Source organism: Belonocnema kinseyi, chromosome 8, assembly GCF_010883055.1.
Source record: "Belonocnema kinseyi isolate 2016_QV_RU_SX_M_011 chromosome 8, B_treatae_v1, whole genome shotgun sequence".
Lineage (NCBI taxonomy): Eukaryota > Metazoa > Arthropoda > Insecta > Hymenoptera > Cynipidae > Belonocnema > Belonocnema kinseyi.
The window spans coordinates 23,596,236-23,617,676 of NC_046664.1; the positions used below are offsets into that span (position 1 = coordinate 23,596,236).

General features: G+C 25.5%; 1 protein-coding gene across 2 annotated transcripts in view; it reads left to right on the forward strand.

The window, feature by feature from the left end:
* The first annotated feature begins 5,428 nt into the window (after positions 1-5,428).
* LOC117178881 (superoxide dismutase [Cu-Zn], chloroplastic-like) overlaps positions 5,429-21,441 on the forward strand; it is a 20,856-nt gene continuing 4,843 nt past the window's right edge. The window contains exons 1-3 of one of the 2 annotated variants that reach the window (XM_033370406.1): positions 5,429-5,647; positions 8,687-8,873; positions 16,659-16,883. In XM_033370406.1, coding sequence (XP_033226297.1) covers positions 8,697-8,873; positions 16,659-16,883 — 402 coding nt within the window. In that variant the 5' untranslated portion in view covers positions 5,429-5,647; positions 8,687-8,696. The remainder of the gene's footprint in view (positions 5,648-8,686; positions 8,874-16,658; positions 16,884-21,441) is intronic. The other variant, XM_033370405.1, reaches the window with a different exon arrangement.

Consider the following 21,441-nt stretch of genomic DNA (forward strand, 5'->3'; position numbering starts at 1 on the left):
CAATAGTATTGCTTCGAATTTCTTGAAATAGTGCGGATGACAAGTAGATTATGCTGGATTAGAATAGGATTACTACATCCGAGAACTGGATTACAAGTAAATCACTCCGAATTACACGTCGATTATTCAGAATATTTTGAAATATCTGGGATTACAAGTGTATGTCTCTGAATTAATTTAAAAGTGCCACATTACAGGTGGACTGCCACCGATTAAACTGGATTACAAGTAGATTATAAATGCAATAATTACAATGAATTTAATTTTAGTTCATTAGAAGGAATTCACAAGTTGATTACAATGGATTACAAGTAGATTACATCAAATTGCAAGTCAATAATTTTTTATCACAAATGGATCATTCTAAATTACTTAATATACCCCTATTTACTTATGGATTACTGCGAATTATGATTGGAATTCTAAATTTACGTCTACGTTACAAATTAATTACTTCTGATTACAAGGAGATTACTTCGGATTAAAAGAGGATTACTGATAATTGCTTTAATTACAGTGAGGTACAGGATGATTACTCTGTATTATAACTAGATATTCAACTGTTTATTTAAACTGGATTAATATTCATTTGAACTCGATTGATATTTATTTAATCTGGATTACTATTGATTTGACCAAGAACATTTTTTTAATGTGTTATAAGTGGATTACATCAGTTTCAAAAAGCATTACTGCGAATTGCTTGAATTATCGCGGACGATAAGTACATTACTCTGGATGAGAACAGGGTTACTAACAAAAGAACTGGATTACAATTGGACTCCTATGGGTTATCAATTGAAAGCTCAGAATAACATCAATTTCCATGCAGTAAAAGTGGATTAAAGGTGGATTACGACGTATTACAAATAGATTACTTCGAACTATGAGTAAATTATTTTCAATTACAAGTGAATTATTTTTAATTACTATATTACAAGTAGATTACTTCGAATAACTTTTGGGTTACTCCTAATTACCAGAAGATTACCACGTATTTCATATCGATTTTTCAGAATTGCTTGAATTATAGTAAATTACAGGTATATTATCCTGTGTTATAAATAGACTACCATTTATTGGAACTGGATTACAATTTGATTACCTCAGGTTCCAACAGTGTTCCTGCGAATTGCTTGATTTACCGCGGATGACAGATTACACTGGATTAGAATATGATCACAACATAATAGATCTGGATTACAAGCAGATCAATCCGAATGACACGTCGATTATTCGAAATATTTTGAAATATCTGGGATTACAAGTGTATTACTCTAAATTAATTCAAAAGTGGCGCATTACAGGTGGACTACCGCCGATTAAACTGAATTACGAGTAGATTATAAATGGAATACTTACATATAATTTAATTTTCCTGAATTAGAAGTGGTACACAATGGATTACAAGTGGTGTACTTCTAATTATAGGTAGATTACTTCGGATTACAAGTGGATTACTCGGAATTCGATGATTACCCTGTATTATAAATAGAATACTATTTATAAAACTGGATTACTATTTATATGAGCTGAATTACTGTTTATTTTGACAGGTTTACTGTTGATTTTAACTTGATTACTATTTATTTTAACTTAATTGCTATTTATTTGAACGGGATTACTATTTATTCGAACTGTATGACAGGCGGATTACCTCCCCAGCGGGGAAGAAATTTAAAGATGTTTTTAGAACGTCCTAAAGACGTTTTTAGTACTTCGGAACATTGTTTCCTTTTTCTCGTTATTTAGCCTTATTTAGAACGTTTTTATAACGTTCTAAAAACATTTTGGGACGTTCTAAAAATGTCTTGAGATATTCGGGTCCAATACGCCGGGCTCCAAGTGGATTACTACGAATTGATTTAATTAACTCGGATAAGAGGTTGATTGCGCTGGATTATAACAGGATTACTACATAATAAGACTGGATTACAATTGTATTCCAATGAATTGCAAATATGATACTCAGAATAACCTCAAATATCTTGCATTAGAAGTGGATTACAACGTATTGCAAGTATATTACTTTGGATTACAAGAAAATTATTTTTAATTATAAGTGGATTACTCCAAATTATTTAATTAATCTGTATTTATCGATGGATTACATCGGCTTATGATTGATGTGCTATATATGCGGACTAAATTGCAAGTGGTTTACTTCCAATTACATGTAGATTACGACGGATTAGGAGTGGATTATTTAAAATTGCTTGAATTACTGCGAATTACAATGGAATTATTTCCGGTTACAAGTGGACTACTCTTTATTACTTGATTTACCCCAATTTGGCAACGGATTAAAGCAGATTATAATTGAAATACTATATATGAGGACCAAATTACAAGTGGATTACTTGGAATTCCTGATGGATAAGTTCTAAATACAAGTGCATTATTTCGGGTTACAAGCGGATTACTCCGAAATGCTTGAATTACTGCGAGTTACAAGTGGATGACCCTGTATAACAACTGAAATACTATTTATTCGAAACGGATTGCTGTTTCTGAACTATATTACTATTTATTTAAATGAGATTACTTTTTATTTCAACTGGATTACAAGTGGATTACCACAGTTTCTAAAAGGATTACTGCCAATTGATTGAAGTATCGCGGATGACATGTAAATTACCCTGGATTAAAACAGGGTCACTGAATTTTAGAACTGGATTACAATTGGAGTCCCATGGATTAAAAATTGAAATCTCAGAATTAGGTAAATTTCGCTGCAATGAGAGTCGATTACAAGTGGATTACGACCTACCTCTGGTACCAACAGCATTGCTTTGAATTGCTTGAATGACCGCGGATGATGGGCAGATTACGCTGAATGAGAATAGGAGTACCACATACTGTAACTAGATTACAAGTAGATTACTCCAAATTACATATAGATTATTTAGAATATTTTTAAATGTCTGGGATTACAAGTGTATCTATCTGAATTACTTTGATAATGCCGGATTGAAGGTGGAATACCACCGACTAAATTGAATTACAAGTGGATTACAAATGTAACATTCAGAATAAATTGAATTTCCTTGCATTAGAAGTGGGTCACAAGTGAATCACGAAGTATTACAAGTTTATTACAAGTTTATTACAAGTGTACTACTTCTATTCCTAAAACGATTTTTCCCAAATGCTTCAGTTACGGAAGATAACAGGTAGATTACAATTGATAAGACCACGATTACTACTTATTTTATTGGATTACAAGTGAATTAAAAATGTAATGTTAAGAATGACTTGAATTTCGTTGCATTAGAAGTGGGTCAAAAGTGGATGAAAACGTATTACAAGTATATTAATTTGGATTACAATTAAATTATATTCAATTTCAAGTAGAATACTTTAAATTACTTGATTTACCTCTATTTACTGATGGGTCACCGCGAATTATAATGGACATCCTGAATGTAAGAAGTATATTACAAATGTATTACTGGTAGTTACAAGTAGATTACCGTGGATTACAAGAGAATTACTCAAAAATACTTAAATTACCCTGGATTATAACTAGATTATCATTTATTTAAATCGGATTACAAGTTGATTACAAGTGTACTACTTCCGTTTAGAACACGATTTCTCTGAATTGATTTAATTACAACAGATAACAGGTAGATTACCCTTGATCAGATCTGGATTACTACTTATTATAACTGGATTGCAAGTGGATTAGAAATGAAGTATTAGGAATTATTTAAATTATCTTGCATTAGAAGTGGGTGACAAGTGGAATACGAAGTAACACAAGTATATTACTTTGGATTACAACTAAATTATATTTAACTACAAGTGGATTACTCTATATTACTTGATTTACCCGATTCGCTAATGGATTACCGCGAATTATAATTGAAATACTAAATGTAAGAGGTATATTACAACTGGATTACTGCTAGTTACAAGTAGATTAACACGGATTACAAGAGGATTATTCGGAAATACTTGAATTACCCTAGATTATAACTGGATTATTATTTATTTGAATTGGATTACAAGTTGATTACAAGTGTATTACTTTCGGTTCAAACCGATTTCTCCGAATTGTTTGAGTTACAACAGATAACAGATAGATTACCCTTGATCAGATCTGGATTACTACTTATTATAACTCGATTGAAAGTAGATAAAAAATGTAATATTAGGAATTAATTAAATTACCTTGCATTAGAAGTGGGTCACAAGTTGAAAACAAAGTAATACAAGTATATTGCTTTGGATTACAACTAAATTATATTCAACTACAAGTAGATTACTCTATATTACTTGATTTACTCCGGTTTATTAATGTATTATGCGAATTATAATTGAAATACTATATGTAAGAGGTATATTACAACTGGATTACTGATAGTTACAAGTAGATTACCACGAATTACAAGAGGATTATTCGGAAGTACTTGAATTACCCTGGATTATAACTAGATTATTATTTATTTGAACTGGATTACAAGTTTATTACAAGTGTATTACTTCCGGTTCCAAAACGATTTCTCCGAATTGTTTGAGTTACAAAAGATAACAGATAGATTACTCTTCATCAGATCTGGATTACTACTTATTATAACTGGATTGCAAGTGGATTGAAAAGGTAATATTAGGAATTATTTAAATTATCTTGCATCAGAAGTGGGTCACAAGTTCAAAACAAAGTAATACAAGTATATTGCTTTGGATTACAACTAAATTATATTCAACTACAAGTGGATTACTCTATATTACTTGATTTACCCCGATTCACTAATGGATTACCGTGAATTATAATTGAAATACTAAATCTTGGAACTATATTACAACTCGATTACTGCTAGTTACAAGTAGATTACGGCGGATTACAAGTGGATTACTTGGAACTAATTGAATTGCTATGTAATATAAAGAGATAATTATTTATTTGAACTGGATTACAAGTGTATTACTTCTGCTTTTAAAACGATTTCGCCCAATTGCTTGAACTACAGCAGAAAACAGGTAGTTTGCCCTTGATCAGATCTGGATTATTACTGAGCAGACCTGGATTACAAATGGATTACTTTAAATTACACGTCGATTATTCAGAAATACTTGAAATACATTCGATTACATGTGGATTTCTCTGAATCACTTAAATTACGTCGAATTCTAGATGGCCTATTTCGCATTAGAACCGGATTACAAGTGGATTACGATGGATTACAAACAGAATACTCAAAATTACTTAAATTTCTACTTATTATAAGTGGATTAGATGGATTGGCATGGATTACCAGTCGGGATATTCTAGCGGTTTCGCGGATGACCAAAGTTGTTTCCCCCTCGTCTCTATTCTGTCAGCGAATCTGCGATTCTGGAGAGGAGGATAGTAGTCACGAAGGTGCGTGGTCATCGATCATCCAAGGTCCCAGAAGATCCTTTCGGAGTGTATTTATACGTTGTACCAGTCTCTGATCTTCACAGTTCTTTACGAATGACGTAAGGAGATTAGTCTTTCTTGTCAGTGTCACTCACAAAAGTGAATTTTTTCTTCTTCAACTACGAGTGATCTTTGTGTCTTCGATTAGTGCCGAACGTGGTCAACAAATTATTTCCTACTGAGGGTACTGTTCCAGACCATTCATTAAGGGTTGAATCGAAAAGCGAAATTCTTAAATTCGTAATAATCCTTTTTTTATTTGTTGCTAATCTTTCAAAAAAGGAGGGCAAAGACGGAGTTTTTTTTAATTGCCCCCCCCCCCAAGTAAATAAATCACCGTTAAGTTTTGTTTAAATTCCCCACAAAATAGTACTAAGATTTTGTAAACCCAGAAAATCATCTTTTTGATACTTTGGAAAACAACTTAAATATCTAGTTTAAAAAAAAACAAATTTTCTTTAAAAATTATATTTTATGTTTAAAATTTCAACTGTTTTCTAGAAAATTCATATTTGTAGCATCAAAAATGAAGATTTCAGATTAAATTTTTTTCTTTAGTGACTTGTTGAGAGCTCAACTATGCTGTTGAAAATTTGTCTTTTTTTTCATTCGAAAGTCCACTTTTTTGTAGAAAATTAATTTCATTTGATCAAACTTTATTTTTTCGGTTCAAAATTAATTTCTAAAATCAAATATTTACCTATTTTTTTTATTTGAATTTTTTTTTTACTTGAAAATTTATTTATTTTGCTTAAAACTCATATTTTCTATGTTAAAGGTTAAATTATTTTAAGAAAAAATTAGTTCTTTCTTTTTGCTTGAATATTCAAAAAGTATTTTGAAAATTAACTGGCTTTCGTTAAATATCCATATTTTCAAGTTGAAAACTTTAATGTTGTATAGAAAATTTGACTTTTTAGTTTAAAAACCCGCACTTTGGATGAGATTTTTTTTACTGAAAAATGTTGTTTGAGTAAAAATTGAACTTTTTTGTTGCCAATATACTTTTTGGTTTGAAAATTAATCTATTTTATTTGAAAATTCAATTTATTTTTTCTTAGTTAAAGAGTCAAAATTCCACAATTTGTTCAGTTTAAAATTAATTTCTCGATTAGAAAATTTCACTATTCTATTTTGAGTTACAAATTTATTTATTTTTTTGATAAAAATGGGTCTTTCTGAAAAGAAAATTTATCTTTGGTAGAAAATTCCACCACTTGGTTAAAAATTTACTTTTTTCTTCGTTAAAGATTCACCATTCTAGTCAAATAATAATTTCTTTAACTAAGTTCTTTGTTGAAAATTCTTTTTAGTTAAAAATTAATTTTTTTAATCAGAATGTTATTATTTTCTTTTTTCTTGAAAATTTGTCTTTTTAAGTTTAAAATTCATTTATTTTATTTAAACTTCGTCTTTTTTAGGCTGAAAATTAAATTGTTTTTGTAAAAAAAATTTTCGTTTTTGTCTTAAACTTCAACATTTATGATTGAAATTAACTTTTCTCGTTAAAAATTCGTATTTTGGGATTACAAATTTTTAATTCAAATTGTTTCAACTGCTACACTTTTGGTTCGGATAGAGTTTTTTTTGTTAAAGATTCATGCATTTGATTGGAGAATTGACTATTTTGTTAACAATTTCTTTTATTAAAAATTAATTATTTCAACTGAAAACTTAATTATTTCGTTTTTTGTTCAAAACTGACCTTTTTCAGTTGAGAACTCAATTATAAAAATATAATTATATAATTATATTATATAATATAATTATAAAAATTATAGACATTTAATCTTTTTGGTCGAAAATTGGTATTTTTAGCTCAAAATTGGAATATTTTGTTAGTAATTTATTTTATTCTATTAAAAACTTATTATTTCAATTGAAAATTAATTTGATTTCTTTAGTTAAAAATTAGTTTTTTATTGAAAATTGTTTTTGTAACTATTTCATTTTCTGTAGACATTTTTTAAACAAATTTAATCTTTTGGTCGAAAATTTATTTGTTTGACTGGAAACTTAGCTATTACGTGAACAAAAAATTTATTTGGTTGAAATTATATGCATGTAACTAAAAATAGAACCATTAAATTTTTCTTTCAAAATATATCTTTTTTAGTTGAGAATTTATCTATTCTTTTGAAGATTTTTCTTTTTTGTGGAAAATTCTTCTTCTGGGTTAAAAATTCAACTATTCGGTTACATTTTTTTCAAAATTTGTACACTTTAAAGCTAATTTTTATTTCAGCCTCGTAGGTACACCGGATAAAATAAAAAATTTAGTTTCACTAAATAAATCTTAATTGTTACTAAAGTTTCTGGTAAATAAAAATATTTAAATTAAAATTCTATGTTGTAAATGATTTGAAAAAAAAATTTGTTTAAATTTTGGCACTGAAATTGTACGGCTCTTTTTTTTAGAAATGTGATCAACTTAAAAAATTTACTTAGTAAAAATAACTTTAACTGTAATTTAAAAACGTCAACAATTGTTGCACAAATCCCCACTTACAATATTTGACTTTTAATTTAAAACGTGTTCAGTTAAAAAAAATTTTAATCCCTTAATTTATAGTGTTTTCAACTAAAAATTACCCTAAAATCGTTTCCAAATTTTTAAAGTTTACAAAATTATTGACTGACTCTAATTAAGAATATTGGAAATGACAGGTATTAAATTCAGCATTGAAATTAAAAAATTTTCAATTTATAGAAACTTTTAGAAATTTGATCTCTAGTTCAATTTTTATTATAGCAAATCAACAATTTTTTTTTCTTTAAGAGTTTTAATTTTTGAATTTCAATGACTGAAAAATTAGCTGTGAGCCGCAAAAAACCTGGAAATTACCGAATTTCATTTATTTATTTAGTGTCAGAGAATTTTTCAAATTAATTTACTACATAATTAGTTAATAATTTTGAGTCATAAAATTTAAAAGCCGTTTACATTTATAATTTTTATTATCCATAATTAATTTCTCATTGTTCATTTTTTAATTAGAAGATTTAAAATATAGTTTTGAAGTTTCCTTATTAATGTGTACATAAATTTGCACCAAAAAAGTTCTTATTTTTATTTATTTAAGTTCTTTTTAATAAGCTAAAATCCGTGAAAATCCACTTAAGCAGCATATTTAATCTTTTTTTTAATTTTCCACGAAACAAAATGTCTGAAGTGTTTAAATAAATATAAATTTTATTTTTAAATTGCGAATTTCAAAATTCGCAATCCTGTAATGAAATTTGAATTGGAATAACGCTTTTTGATTTGGCAAATTCAAGCTGTGACATAATGTGGTTAATAACAATTTCGTTGATTGCTGCGAGTTTTGTTGGGGAAATCAATGGAGGACCCATGGATAAAATGGCAGTTACAGTGAAAGATAGAACACTTTTCATCAGAAGTTTACCTGGTTATCCAGGTGGAAGAAGCAATTTGTATGAAGTTTACATGGAGCCTTATCTTTTCGTACGTATGAAAATTATTAACAATTTACAAAATCATACTGTGTAATATTAAATAGAAGAGTTTTTTAAAATTATTTTGTACCACTTATTGTAATAATTAAAAATTATTCTTTGGAAATAAAAAAAAAATACCTCAGCCCGGAATTGAACCCAGAGCACCACCTTCTATAAGTGGAGCGTTAACGAATTAAGCCACCGATCACTCGGCAGATACTTTTTTCTTTTTCATTCTCGCATTTTCGAGAATTTTGTAAATTACTATTTCCAAATGAGTAATTTTAGTTATTCAAATTTGTTTTTGCAAGAAAAATTTGAAGTTGTAATTTAATATTTAATAATAAAGGCAACACTAATGTTTTCAGCTTTTTAAGCTAATGTTTCAAAAATAACAAAAGGTTTTATTTAACAGAAATTTTTGTTGGTCACATTTATTTATAAAGGTTTTCAAGCATTATTGGTAAAACAAAAAATTTTAGTGTAAATATTTTTTTAATATTCGGAAAGGATTCTGTTTTTAACATTATGCTAACAAAATATATCAGTTGTAAAGTTTCCGACAATTTTATAGAAAAGACGAAATAAAATTATGGGTGTAAGTAAAAAAATGTTTTCTTTTGAGACATTCAAAATATTTTAAAATTTGTTAAGTTTTTTTCTTCGAATTTCCAAAAAATATAAATTTTTCAAGATTTTGGCATGAAATTTTGAAACTCTTTAAGGATCATTAAAAAAAAATTAAAATAAGTTAAAGTATTTAGAATATTTGGAAAAAATGCAAATAAAATTTTCTTTAAAAAAATAACTTTAATAAGGCTTTTAACATTTTTTATAGTTTCAAGAAAATAATGACATTTCTTAAGATTTCTCGGACAAATCTTTATGATTTTTTATTTTACAATATTTATTTTGAGAGAATATCTATAAAGATTTAAAAAGATTTCTGAAATTATAAAAAAATAATCTAGAGGATTCAAAAGAATTTTTTTTAATGTTGCAGATTCTCTTAAGTTTTAAGGAACAATTTTAAACATTTTTTTAAACAATAAAAAATTTTTAAAAACTTCTGAGAGTACTTAAAGGTATTCCTCATTTTTTAAAATTAATTCTAAAAGAATATTTAAAACCATTAAATACATTGCAAAAAATCTAGATGTTCCTGAAAAATTTTAGGAATAATTTGAGTCTGTTAAAAAGATATTTTGGAACTTTTGGAATTTTGAAGAGAGTATAAATATTTGAATACTTTAAAATGCCTCCGAAAATAGATAAAATATTTTTATTTTTATTTTCAAGCGTAAAAAAGTCCTACTTATCTTTCAAATTGCTCAGATTTTTCCTGGTATTTTACAAAATTAAGTAAAATGAAAATAAATGCTTAGAAATGTTGCATATTTTTTTACAAAATTCCTGGAATCTTCAAAAATCTTTTCTAGTTTTTTTGATAAATCTAGAAAATTATTTTTTCCTTAAAATTATAATTTGCCTAGAATTTTTTTTATTCTGGTCTGAAAACCCTGGTTTACTTGCAAATTGAACCATTTTTTTTTAAATTCGCATTTTTTCTTTGAAAATTTGCCCGTTTATGTAAAAGTTCAATCTTTTTGTATCGAAATCGCAAATTTTTGGTTTAAAACTAAAATCTGGTCTTGCTGCAGATTTAACTAGATCGTTAAAAAACAGTCTTTATGATGATTTTAAATCTGAGTTAAAAATACAATTTTTTTATTTTAATTGTAACTATTATATTTTTCGATGAGGATTTATGTGTTTCGGTTGAAAATACGGCGAATCGGTTAAAAGTTAAACTACTTTGTTAAAAGTCATTTTTTTGCTGAAGATTCATGATTACATTTAAAAATTTAGTTTTTTGTTAGTAAAAAAATACATTTATTTGTTTAAAATATATCTATTTAACTCAAAATTAACTTTTATGTTTAAAATTCATATTTTAATAAAAATTTAGTTAAAAATTAAATTGTTTGGATTTAGAATTTAATTATTTCAAAACACTTTTTGTTGAGAATGTTTATTTTTTAGTAGAAAATATAAATACTTGGATACAAGTTAAACTGCTTGGTTATAAAATAAGTTTGTTGGTTCAAAAAATTATCATTTTATTCAGAAATTTGTCTTGTTAAGTAAAACATATTCATGTATTTGGTCGAAAATTTACTTTTTTGTTAAAAATTGATATTTTAATTAAAATTTTGTGGAAACTCAAACTTTTTTGATTAAGCATTCCAATATTTCAAGGATTTTTAAAATGAATTTACTCCTTTTGATTCGAAATTAAACATTTTCCGGATTGAAGTACCAAGTTTAACATTTTTTTTAAAACTATACTTTGTTAAAAGGTAATTTTTTTATTTGAAAATTCATCAGTTTAGTTAAAAAATTGTCTTCTTGGCACCAAATTAATTTTCTGGAGAGGAAACATATGAATTGGTTCGGAAATTCAATTACATCGTTTAAAATTAATTTTTTTTTTTACTTCAAATTTTCAGGTTACAAAATTTTACTTTTTGTAGAAAATCCCTCTCTTTTGGAAAACATTTAATGTGAGCTCTCTACAATTTCCGTGAATTAAAAAACCTCTCCTTTACAAGAAAAAAATGTATCAAAATTGATAACAGTTACTAAAAATTTTACGTCTTAAAATTTTACGGGTTTAACGCGTCTTGCTAAAGCTTACCTTTTCTACTTATAGATTGATCCAGAATTGTCTTGCATTGTCTATTCTAATTTTTTGATTTCCTCGGCTGGATAACATTGAAAACAATAATTATTGTTCAGAAAATATTTTTGAGAACTGAAAAATTTCATCTAGCTCCCGTTGTCTGAATTTCCATTTTCTATAAAGTCTATAAATTAATGATAGAATGCTTCGAATTTCAAGCAAAGATAATTTCTTGACTTTCTCCAAATATTATTATTAATCGTTGATAATAAGTTATGAAATATGGAAAAATTGTAATTAAAAAAAAAACATTTGATTAAATAAATATTTCACTGTATCATTACATTCTATAATATAGACGTCCAATTAATTAAGGAAATAAAATTTTCTTGAAGAGACTATGAATATAAGAAATTTTTGCAAAATTGTATTGTCTAAATTGTTTATTCAACTAATTGTTTCTTCGACATATTTAATTCGATAAGAGAAATTACCTCATTGAATAAAAACCTGGTTTAATAAAAATTCATCTGATAAATAAAACTGATGATTCATATAATGAGATGTGACTAAGATACAGGAGCTGGTATTCTGATGACTTGTTGAACTTGTCTTCAATAACATCAAAACGCTATTATTTTCTTTGATAAATGTACTTGAATTTATTTTTATTTTTATCAATATAATAAAAAATTAATTTCTCGTCTGTCGAAACAATAATTATTTTTATTTTTTCTTAATTTTTGTAATATATTATATTTGTAATATTATAATCATTTTTATAATATTTTTGAAAATCAGTGGAATTTTCAACTGGTTCATCCAGTTAAATTCAACGATTTTTTTCTTCTTTCAGTCAATTTGAAATCAAAGCAGATTAATTTACAATTAAAAATATGAATTGTTAACTAGATGAATCTTTAACAAAAATATTAAATTTTTAACAATATACTTTAACGTATCAAGTAGTTGAATTTTGAACCAGAAAGGCTAATTTCTCAACAATAAATAGGATAACTGATATTTCAACTGAAAAATATTATATTTTTAATAAAACAAAATTAATTTATCCGAAAAGAAAAATGTTCCACAAAATAGATGAATCCTCGGCGAAACAGATTTATTTTTAACCAAACAGTTTAACTTAACAACATATTTAAAGAAAAATGATTAAATCTTTACAAAAATATATAAATTTTCAATCATCTTTTAAACTATCTCGAATTATTTTTCGGATTGTGAAAACTCTTTAAAAATAAAAGAATTGCATTACAATTCCTTAGATTTTCTTTAGTGTTTTTTGGAAATATTGATCAATTTAATTAAAAAAATATTTTTTCATACCAAAAAATTATTCCTAATTTCCCTAGAATTCTCTAAAAAAATTTATTTTCTTATAAATTTTTATTCTTCTTAAAAAGCTCTACATTTGTTTTCGAAATCTTCCAATATTTACATTTTATTTTTATTTCTTTGAATTCGTTTTGAAAATTTTAAAAATTTGTTTATTTTTATTAAACCTTTCAAAATCCTTAAGTTTCAAAATTTATTTTTAAAATTTTTTCAATACTTTTAAATATATTTCAGAACTATGAAAAATTTTAAATCCCTTTTAATATTAATTGAATTCGTTTAAGATGATTAAGATTTTCGTTGACATTTTTAGAAAATTTTTTATATTTTCTCACATTTTCTTTTCAAATTAATTTTTTGTTAATAAAAAGTAATTTGAAATTTTCTCTAGAATCTTAAAACAAAATTTTTATTCTCGAGAAACATTTCAAAATTCTTTAAATACTTTTGTATTTTTGTGAAATATAAAAAAACTGTACATTTCGTTTAAAATTTTTTGAAATTATTTTAAATAATAAATAATTTTTGAATGTTACCAAATTTATTTGGGGAACTTGAATAATTTAACAATTTTTTTATAAATATTTTACACTCCTTTTTGAAATTTCACTAAATCTTTTGATATTTTTTTCGAGATTGTTATCAATTTTATTTAGGAAATATTTTTTTTAATAAAGCACCTTTTGAAACTTTTCTGGAAATCTTCAGAAATTCCGAAATATTTCCCAATTTCCTCAGAAAGCTTAAGAAAACTTTATTATTATCCTTAAACCATTCAAACTCCTTTAAAACCTTTATAAAATTTATTTTAAAATCTTTAAAAATTTACAATATAATTGCCTCAAAATGTTCAATGTTTTTTTAAACATTTTGGGAATTATTTTGGAATATTTTAGAATTTAAAAAAATATTATTTACAAATGTTTTGAAATTGTTTCTAATTTTCTCAGGAATCTAATGAAAAATATTTGTATTCTGTTGAAACAATTAAAAATGATTAAAAAGCTTCTTTTTCTAAAGCTTTAAAAATCTAAGTTTAACTTGGAATTTTTTGTAAATTTCTCCAGATTTAAATTATTTTTAAATTTCGTCACAACTCCTGAAACTTTAAAATAACTGTTAAAGTTATTGGCGTTTTTCCTGCAATGTAAAAAAAATGTTTAATTAATTGAATTTCCTTCGATTGTTTCATTTCTTTTTAGACAGTTACAGAAAATTTGTTGAAACTTTCTCTTAAAGATCCATTTTTTTGCGAAAGCTACAAAAATCCATTAAAAATCCATTGCAAATTCTTGAAAAGCTTAAAAAACTTAAAAATTTTATTTAGCTTTCTTAACAAATCTACATTTTCTTTCACGATTTTGAAAATCTTATTTTTTTATAGTTTTTAGAATATTCAGCAAGTTTAAAAAACTTGCATTTGTTTGAAGCCTTTTTAAATTCAAAATAATTTTTATTATCTTGAAAAATCTACATTTTATTCAGAAAAATTTGAAATCTTCTCAAGATTCAAATTTTTCTTGAATCCTGAATCTTTTAAAATAATTTATATTTTTATCTAAAATGTTGTAAAGCCCTAAAAAATTAAAAATATTATCTTAAAATCTTCTAGAATTTTACTCAATTTATTTTTAAATAATAAAAATTGAAAATTAATCTTTGGAAATAAATCCTCAATAATTAAAATTTTTTCAGAAATCTTACTATCCTGTACTGATATACAAAAATTATAGTGTAGTGTCCAAATGGTAAGAACATAATTTTTTTTTAAAATTGCAAAATAATTTACAATTAAAAGCTGCTCTTTCATAAATAATATTTATACATAATAAGAAACAAATAATATAATTAAATAAAATTTATTATTTCTAAATTTTTATTTAAAAAATTAATGCTTTACAAAATTGGTAATCTTTATTAAGAAATTAATAAACTGAAAAGCCACTAGAAGTCATACCAATACAAATTTTTAAGAAAGAAGTAAAAGTTGCGAAAATAAATTAATAGGGAAAAAAATTCTATAATTTAAGCTTCAAAATATTATGTCGGCTCTGCTCTTTCAAGAAAACATTCCTTTTTTTTAGGGTCAAAACTTACGAAAAACAATGATTTAAAAAATAGTTTCCGCATTTGATTTCTTTCTCACAGCGGCTTCTGATTAATTTTTAAATTAGTTAAGGCAAAAACTTTACCATTTCTAATTTTTCGAACTATTAAAAATCCTAAAATATATTTATTTAAAAAAATTTTTTCTAAAAAAAGTCTTATAATTATTCAATTTCAGAAATTTTCAAAACATTCGTAATAAGCAGTAGTAAAAAATTAAATCATAAACAATATTGCTAAACCAATCTTTTTCTAAGTTTCAACAGTTTTTCATTAAAAACGTTTTTTATTTGAAACTATATAAATAGAATTATTTTTTATGACACATGCATGATTTCAGAACTTTTCTCGAGTTACCATAAATTACCCGTAATATTACCATAAATGATCAAAATTAAAATAAATTTCCAGAAATTTATAAAAAAAAATTTAAATTGAATTTAAGATATTTCAATGAAATTTACCATATTTACTTGTCAAATGACCATAAATGACCAAAAATTTCCATAAATTACCGCAAATTTATAAACATTTATAAATTGAATTTTGAGTAGTTCATCTTCAGTTACCATACATTACCTGTACTATTAACATAAATTAAAAAAAATACTTAATAAATTACCAAAATATGAAATAAATTTCTAGAAATTTATACAAATTTTTAAAATTATATTTTGGGTAATTTACCTTAAATTACTGAAAATTACTTGTTATATTTCAATGAGTTATCTAAATGTTTAGTAAATTTTCGGAAATTTATAAAAATGTTTAATATCTAATGTTGGGTAATTTTCATAAATTTTCGAGAATTTATAGACATTTTAAAAATGAATTTTGGGTAATTTATCTTAATTTACAATAAAGAACCTGTAAGATTACCGTAAATTACCAAAAAAATTCCGGAAATTTATACAAGTGATTTAAATTGAATTTTCGTTGATTCAGGTAAGTTATCATACTCACCTATAAAATTACCATAAATGATTGAAAATTTTCATAAATGATCGAAAATTTTCATAAATTTGCGAAAATTTGTAGATATTTAAAAATTGAATTTTGTTAATTTATCTAGATTTACCATAAATATTCTGTAAGATTACCACAAATTAACAAAAAATTTCCGGAAATTTATCAAAGTGTTTTGAGTGGAATTTTTGTTTATTTATTGCAAGTAATTATATTTATATATTTATATTTTGGGCACTTTATGATAAGTTACCATATCTACCCGAAAAATGACTAAAAATTTCCTCAAATGTATAGACATTTTAAAATTTAATTTTGGGTAACTTCTCTTGAATTACCAAAAATTACTTGTAAAATTTCCATAAGTTACCAAAAAGTTTAATAAGTTTCCTGAAACTTATAACAATGTTTAAAATAGAATGTTGGGTAATTTTCATAAATTTCCGGAAATTTATAAACATTTTCAAATTTAATTTTGGATAATTTATCTTGAGTTTCTATAAATTACATGCAAAATTATCAGAAATTACCTGCAACATTACCATAACTTACTTGCAAAATTACCATAAATTACCAACAAATTTCATAAATTTCCGGAAATTTATGATTTTATATAGGATAATTACCATTCCTAATTTCGAAATAAATAGGAATTTTCTCGAAATTTTTGTTTTTTTATTTCAGCCAATTGGATTGAGGGCTATCGTAGAATTAAAATCTTTGGGAGAAGATGGAAACCCTGTTGATGGTGCTCGTGGAATTCTCACTTTAGAACAATTACCAAATGGTGTTAGAATCACAGGAACAATTAAGGGCCTGGCTCCAGGACTTCATGGTTTCCACGTCCATGAAAAAGGAGATTTAACAAAGGGTTGTGCATCTGCTGGAGCACATTTTAATCCATACATGGTAAGTTTACAAACATTTTAATAATAAATAAAAGGTTTGCTGTTCATTAGTTTAAGAAGTTTTAGAATTTTCCCATCAAGCTATTAAATAGCTACTCAAGTAGCTTAATGGAAACACACCCGACCGGCAATCGGAAGTTCTGTGGTTCGATTCCCAGCAGAGCGAAAGTAGAAGATCTTTTTTTTTCCGAAAAAATTTAATTTAAAAAAAGTTTAAGTTATAGCTCCATCTAGTCTTCAAAGTCCTTAATAAATTCTGTTATTCTCTGATGAGAATATAGATTACTTGAAAAATTGGAATCGTAACACCTGGCATGATAAGGCGTGTATTTATGAAGAGGTATTCTTTGTTTGATCTCTCTGGTAGCTTAATGGGAAAGCACTTGACGAGCAATCGGATGTTCTGTGGTTCGATTCCCATCGGAGTGAAAGGAGAAGATCTTTTTTTCATAAAAAATTTAATTAACAAAAAATATCAACTTAAGAATTTAGTTCCAACCAACACCCGATACAAGAACGGTTTCAGGCAGGGCTTACAGTGGCCTTGATGCTAAATTGGGAAAATCCAAACTTAAACCATCAGGACCGTGTGTACGATTTCTTTTTGATTTAGACGCATGACGCAACCGGATGCAACTATGCGCTGAGAGTGCGGTTCCAGGAGCATTAATTTTAGGGATATCGTAAATCGGGTGTTCTTATATCGGGAGTTGAGTGTACTGGCATTTTTAACAAAATAGTTGCATTTTGTAGACCAAAACACGAATTTTTTTAAGGAAGGTAAATTTTCCTACCAAAAGTTGAATGTTTGTCAACAGAGGTGAATTTTCAATCAAGAAAAATGACTTTTCAACTGAAAATGCTAAGTTTATAACCGCAACATAGAATATTTTTAAAAAATCAACCAGAAAGTTTGCTTTTATCTATCAAAGATGAATTTTCAAGGACATAATTTAAATTTGAACTAAAAAATAAAATTTTTAACAAAAATCGAAAACATTAATGCAAAAAAAACATAAATTGACAACAAAATAGTTAAATTTTTAAATAAATGTTTTTATTTTAAACAAAATTATTGTTAGCTAAATAGTTCAATTTTGAATCAAAGAAGTGAATTTTTATGTACAATTATGAATCATTATGGATAGACCGTTCATCTTTTTGGGTTCAAATTCATATTTATTGTTGAAAAAACCTTTTATATTGAAAATTTACCTATATGAAATTAAAATGCGTCTTTTTTTTTAAACTAATCTTTTTGGTTAAGATTTCATTTTCTTAATTAAAAATGTAATCTTTCTACTTTTGGTTAAAAATTGATATGTTTTAGGTAAAAACGCAACTATTTGTTTAAAAATCCATGTGTTTTTTTAAAAACTATTTTGTGGTCAAGCTTAATTTTTTTTAAATAAAAACTCTGTAGCCAGAATTTCAACTATTGTATTTTTTGTAAAAAGTAAATTTTTTATGTAAAATTAATCATTTCAGTTGAAAATTCATCTTCTTATTGAAAATTGATCCTTGTTTTGAAAATGCGTCTTTCTTCGTGAAAAATTAATCTCTTGGGTAAAAATTCATTTTTTAACTGAAAATTTAACTCCTCTATTTTTGGTTAAAAATTCTTTTTTCCATTTAAGAATTCAATCACCTCTTTTAAAAATTTTTTATTTTATTAAAACTTCATCCTTTTGATTAGAAAATTCATCACTGTAGTTAAAAATTAATCTATTTGGTTATAAATTTAAATATTCCTTTTCTTTGCAAATTGCATATATATGTTTTAAAACTCTTTTTTTCCTTTGATGTTATCAGCTTTTAATTTAAAAAAATATATTTTTGGCTTATTTTTCCAAATATCCACTATCAATATTATATTTTTGATTAAAAATAAAATATTAAATAATAATCATTTGCTTAAACTAAATTAATGAGCTTTTAATTTTTTTAAATTACAATTTAAAATAATCTGCCCACGAAAAAAAGGATCGAAAGCAAATTTTCAGATATAACTTAGAAAATATATTTTTTTTATTTAACATTTTATTGAACCGCGTGTGATTTTTCCAGAATTTAAATTTTTGATTGAAATTTTTTTTTCACGATAAAAACTTTATTTATTTTTATTTTTTATATTATCCTTCACGATTAAAACGAAAAATATGCGTCTACTCTAAGAATGGATAAAAAACAATTGTTGTCATACTTTTGAGATGAATAAGATTCATACAAATTAAAAATTAAAAACTTTTAATTTGAAAAATATAAAACTATAAACATTGGTAAAAAATACGACTATTTAGTAGAAAATTTACTTATTGTTTACAATTCTTATTTTGACGTTGGAATGTGAAATGGAATATTCTTTGGATGAAAATTTAAATAAAATTAAAGCAATTTAAATAAGATTAAAATTAAATTTAAAATCCTATTTGACGTCCAATAATCACATGAATGTGCAGAATTCCTAAAAATAAAACGAAGAATCTATTGAGCAAATTTGGACAACCACTATTAAATATTCGGATTGAAATTTAAAGAAAGATAAAAAAAAATCCTAAAAATGAAAAAAATGTTCTTTTTTGGACAAAAATAAAAGAGAGAAAAAAAGATTTTTTCTTTTTTAGGAATTTTTAAAATCTTTTTTTAAATTTGTATAGAAATATTGTATAGCGATTGCCCAAATTTAGTTCGCGGATTCTTCATTTAGGAATTCTGCACATTAACACATTTAAAAAAAACAATTTTAAACAAAATTTAAGAATTCCCAAAACAAAAGGTTGAATTTAAAAACAAAACGATGACTTTTTAAACAAAACAAAAAAATACTTATTTTGTATCGAAGAAGAACGTATTTTAAACAAAGCTCAAGAATTCGAAAACCAAAAAGTAAAATTTGAAAGTAAAACAGATAAATTTTTAAACAAAAAAAGACGAATGTTCAAAAAAACTCAAGAATTATAAAACCAAAAAGTTAAAGTTTCCACCAAGAAAGAGGAATTTTTAAACAAGACAAAAAGACATATTTTGTGTCGAAGAAAAACGAATTTTAAACAGAACTCAAAAATTCTAAAAACAAAAAGTTACTTTTGCAACTAAAAAAGATGATTTTTTAAACAACAAAAAAAGACTAATTTCGTACCGTATAAAAATGAATTTTTAACAAAACTCAAAAAGACTCATTTTATACAGAAAAAAACGAATTTTCAATGAACGTCAAGAATTCTACAAACAAAAGGTTGAATTTTCAACCCAAAGGATGAGATTTTAAACAAAAAGACTAATTCTCTACAAAAAAACGTATTTTTAACCAAATTCAAGAATTCGTAACAAAAAAATTGAATTTTCAACTAAAAAAGATTAATTTTTAAACAAAAAGATCAATTTATAACTTAAAAACAAGAATTTTCAATCAAACTCAAGAATCGTAACACAAAAAATTGTTCAATTTTTAGGAAAGTAGTTCAATTTTAAAGCTTATTTGTTAAATTTGTAACCAAAAACGTTTTAAACAAAAATATAATTTTTGGAAAAAAACAACAAAATTTTAACTAAATTCAAGAATTCTCGATTAAAAAGGTGAACTTTTAACTAACAAAGATGAATTTTCTAACAAAAAGATTGATTTTCAAGTTCTAAAATCTTTAATATTTAAGCATTTTCATTTACAAATCCTTAACATTCAAAAGATTTTAGATTCAATTAATTTAGAATATTTAGAATTAAAAACTTGAAAAAATCGTCTAAATTTAAGAATGTTCTTTTATATAAATAACAAATTGAAAATTTTTTCATATTAACAATTTACAATTGGAAATTATGGACATAAATTTTGAGTTTTACAGTTAGAAATTTGTAATTTAATTTTGTAAATTAAAAATTATATAAATTATAAGTTTAACAAAAAATAATCCGTAACTCAGATAATTTGATTTTGAATGGGGGAGGGTCGGTAAGGCCGGTTTTTGGCCTAATTTATTTTTGGACCAAAAAATCTGAAAAAATCATGGTAGTATCTTATAAGTATCCCGAGTCGATTGCACGCTAAACGGACTACCCTCCACCCCCCAGCCACCCCTACAAATATAGGAAACACCACTACCCACCAACTGTATTTTCGAGAGATTTGACACTCTTAAACATGTATTCTGAGGTTGACTCGGGTTTCCTATGGTTTTCGGGGTCGCCGAATACAAATCTGGCGTCCTTTGACTTTTATCGCGTCAGGTTCAAGGTCACTGAAAGGTCAAATCGAGAGAAAACGGTTAAAAAATCCAAACAAATACGTTATAGGTTTTTGGAGTCGCTAATTACGAATCTGGCTTCAGGTTCAAGGTCATGACCTTGAACCTGATGCGATAAAGGTCAGCGGACACCAGGTTCGTAATCAGCGACCCCAAAAACCTATAACATATTTTTTTCAATTTTTTTACCGTTTTTCTCGATTTGACCTTCAAATGACCATCAAATGACCTTGAACCTGAAGCGATAGAGTTCAACGGATGCCAGATTCGTAATTAGCGACTCCAAAAACCTATAACGTATTTTTTTGGATTTTTTTA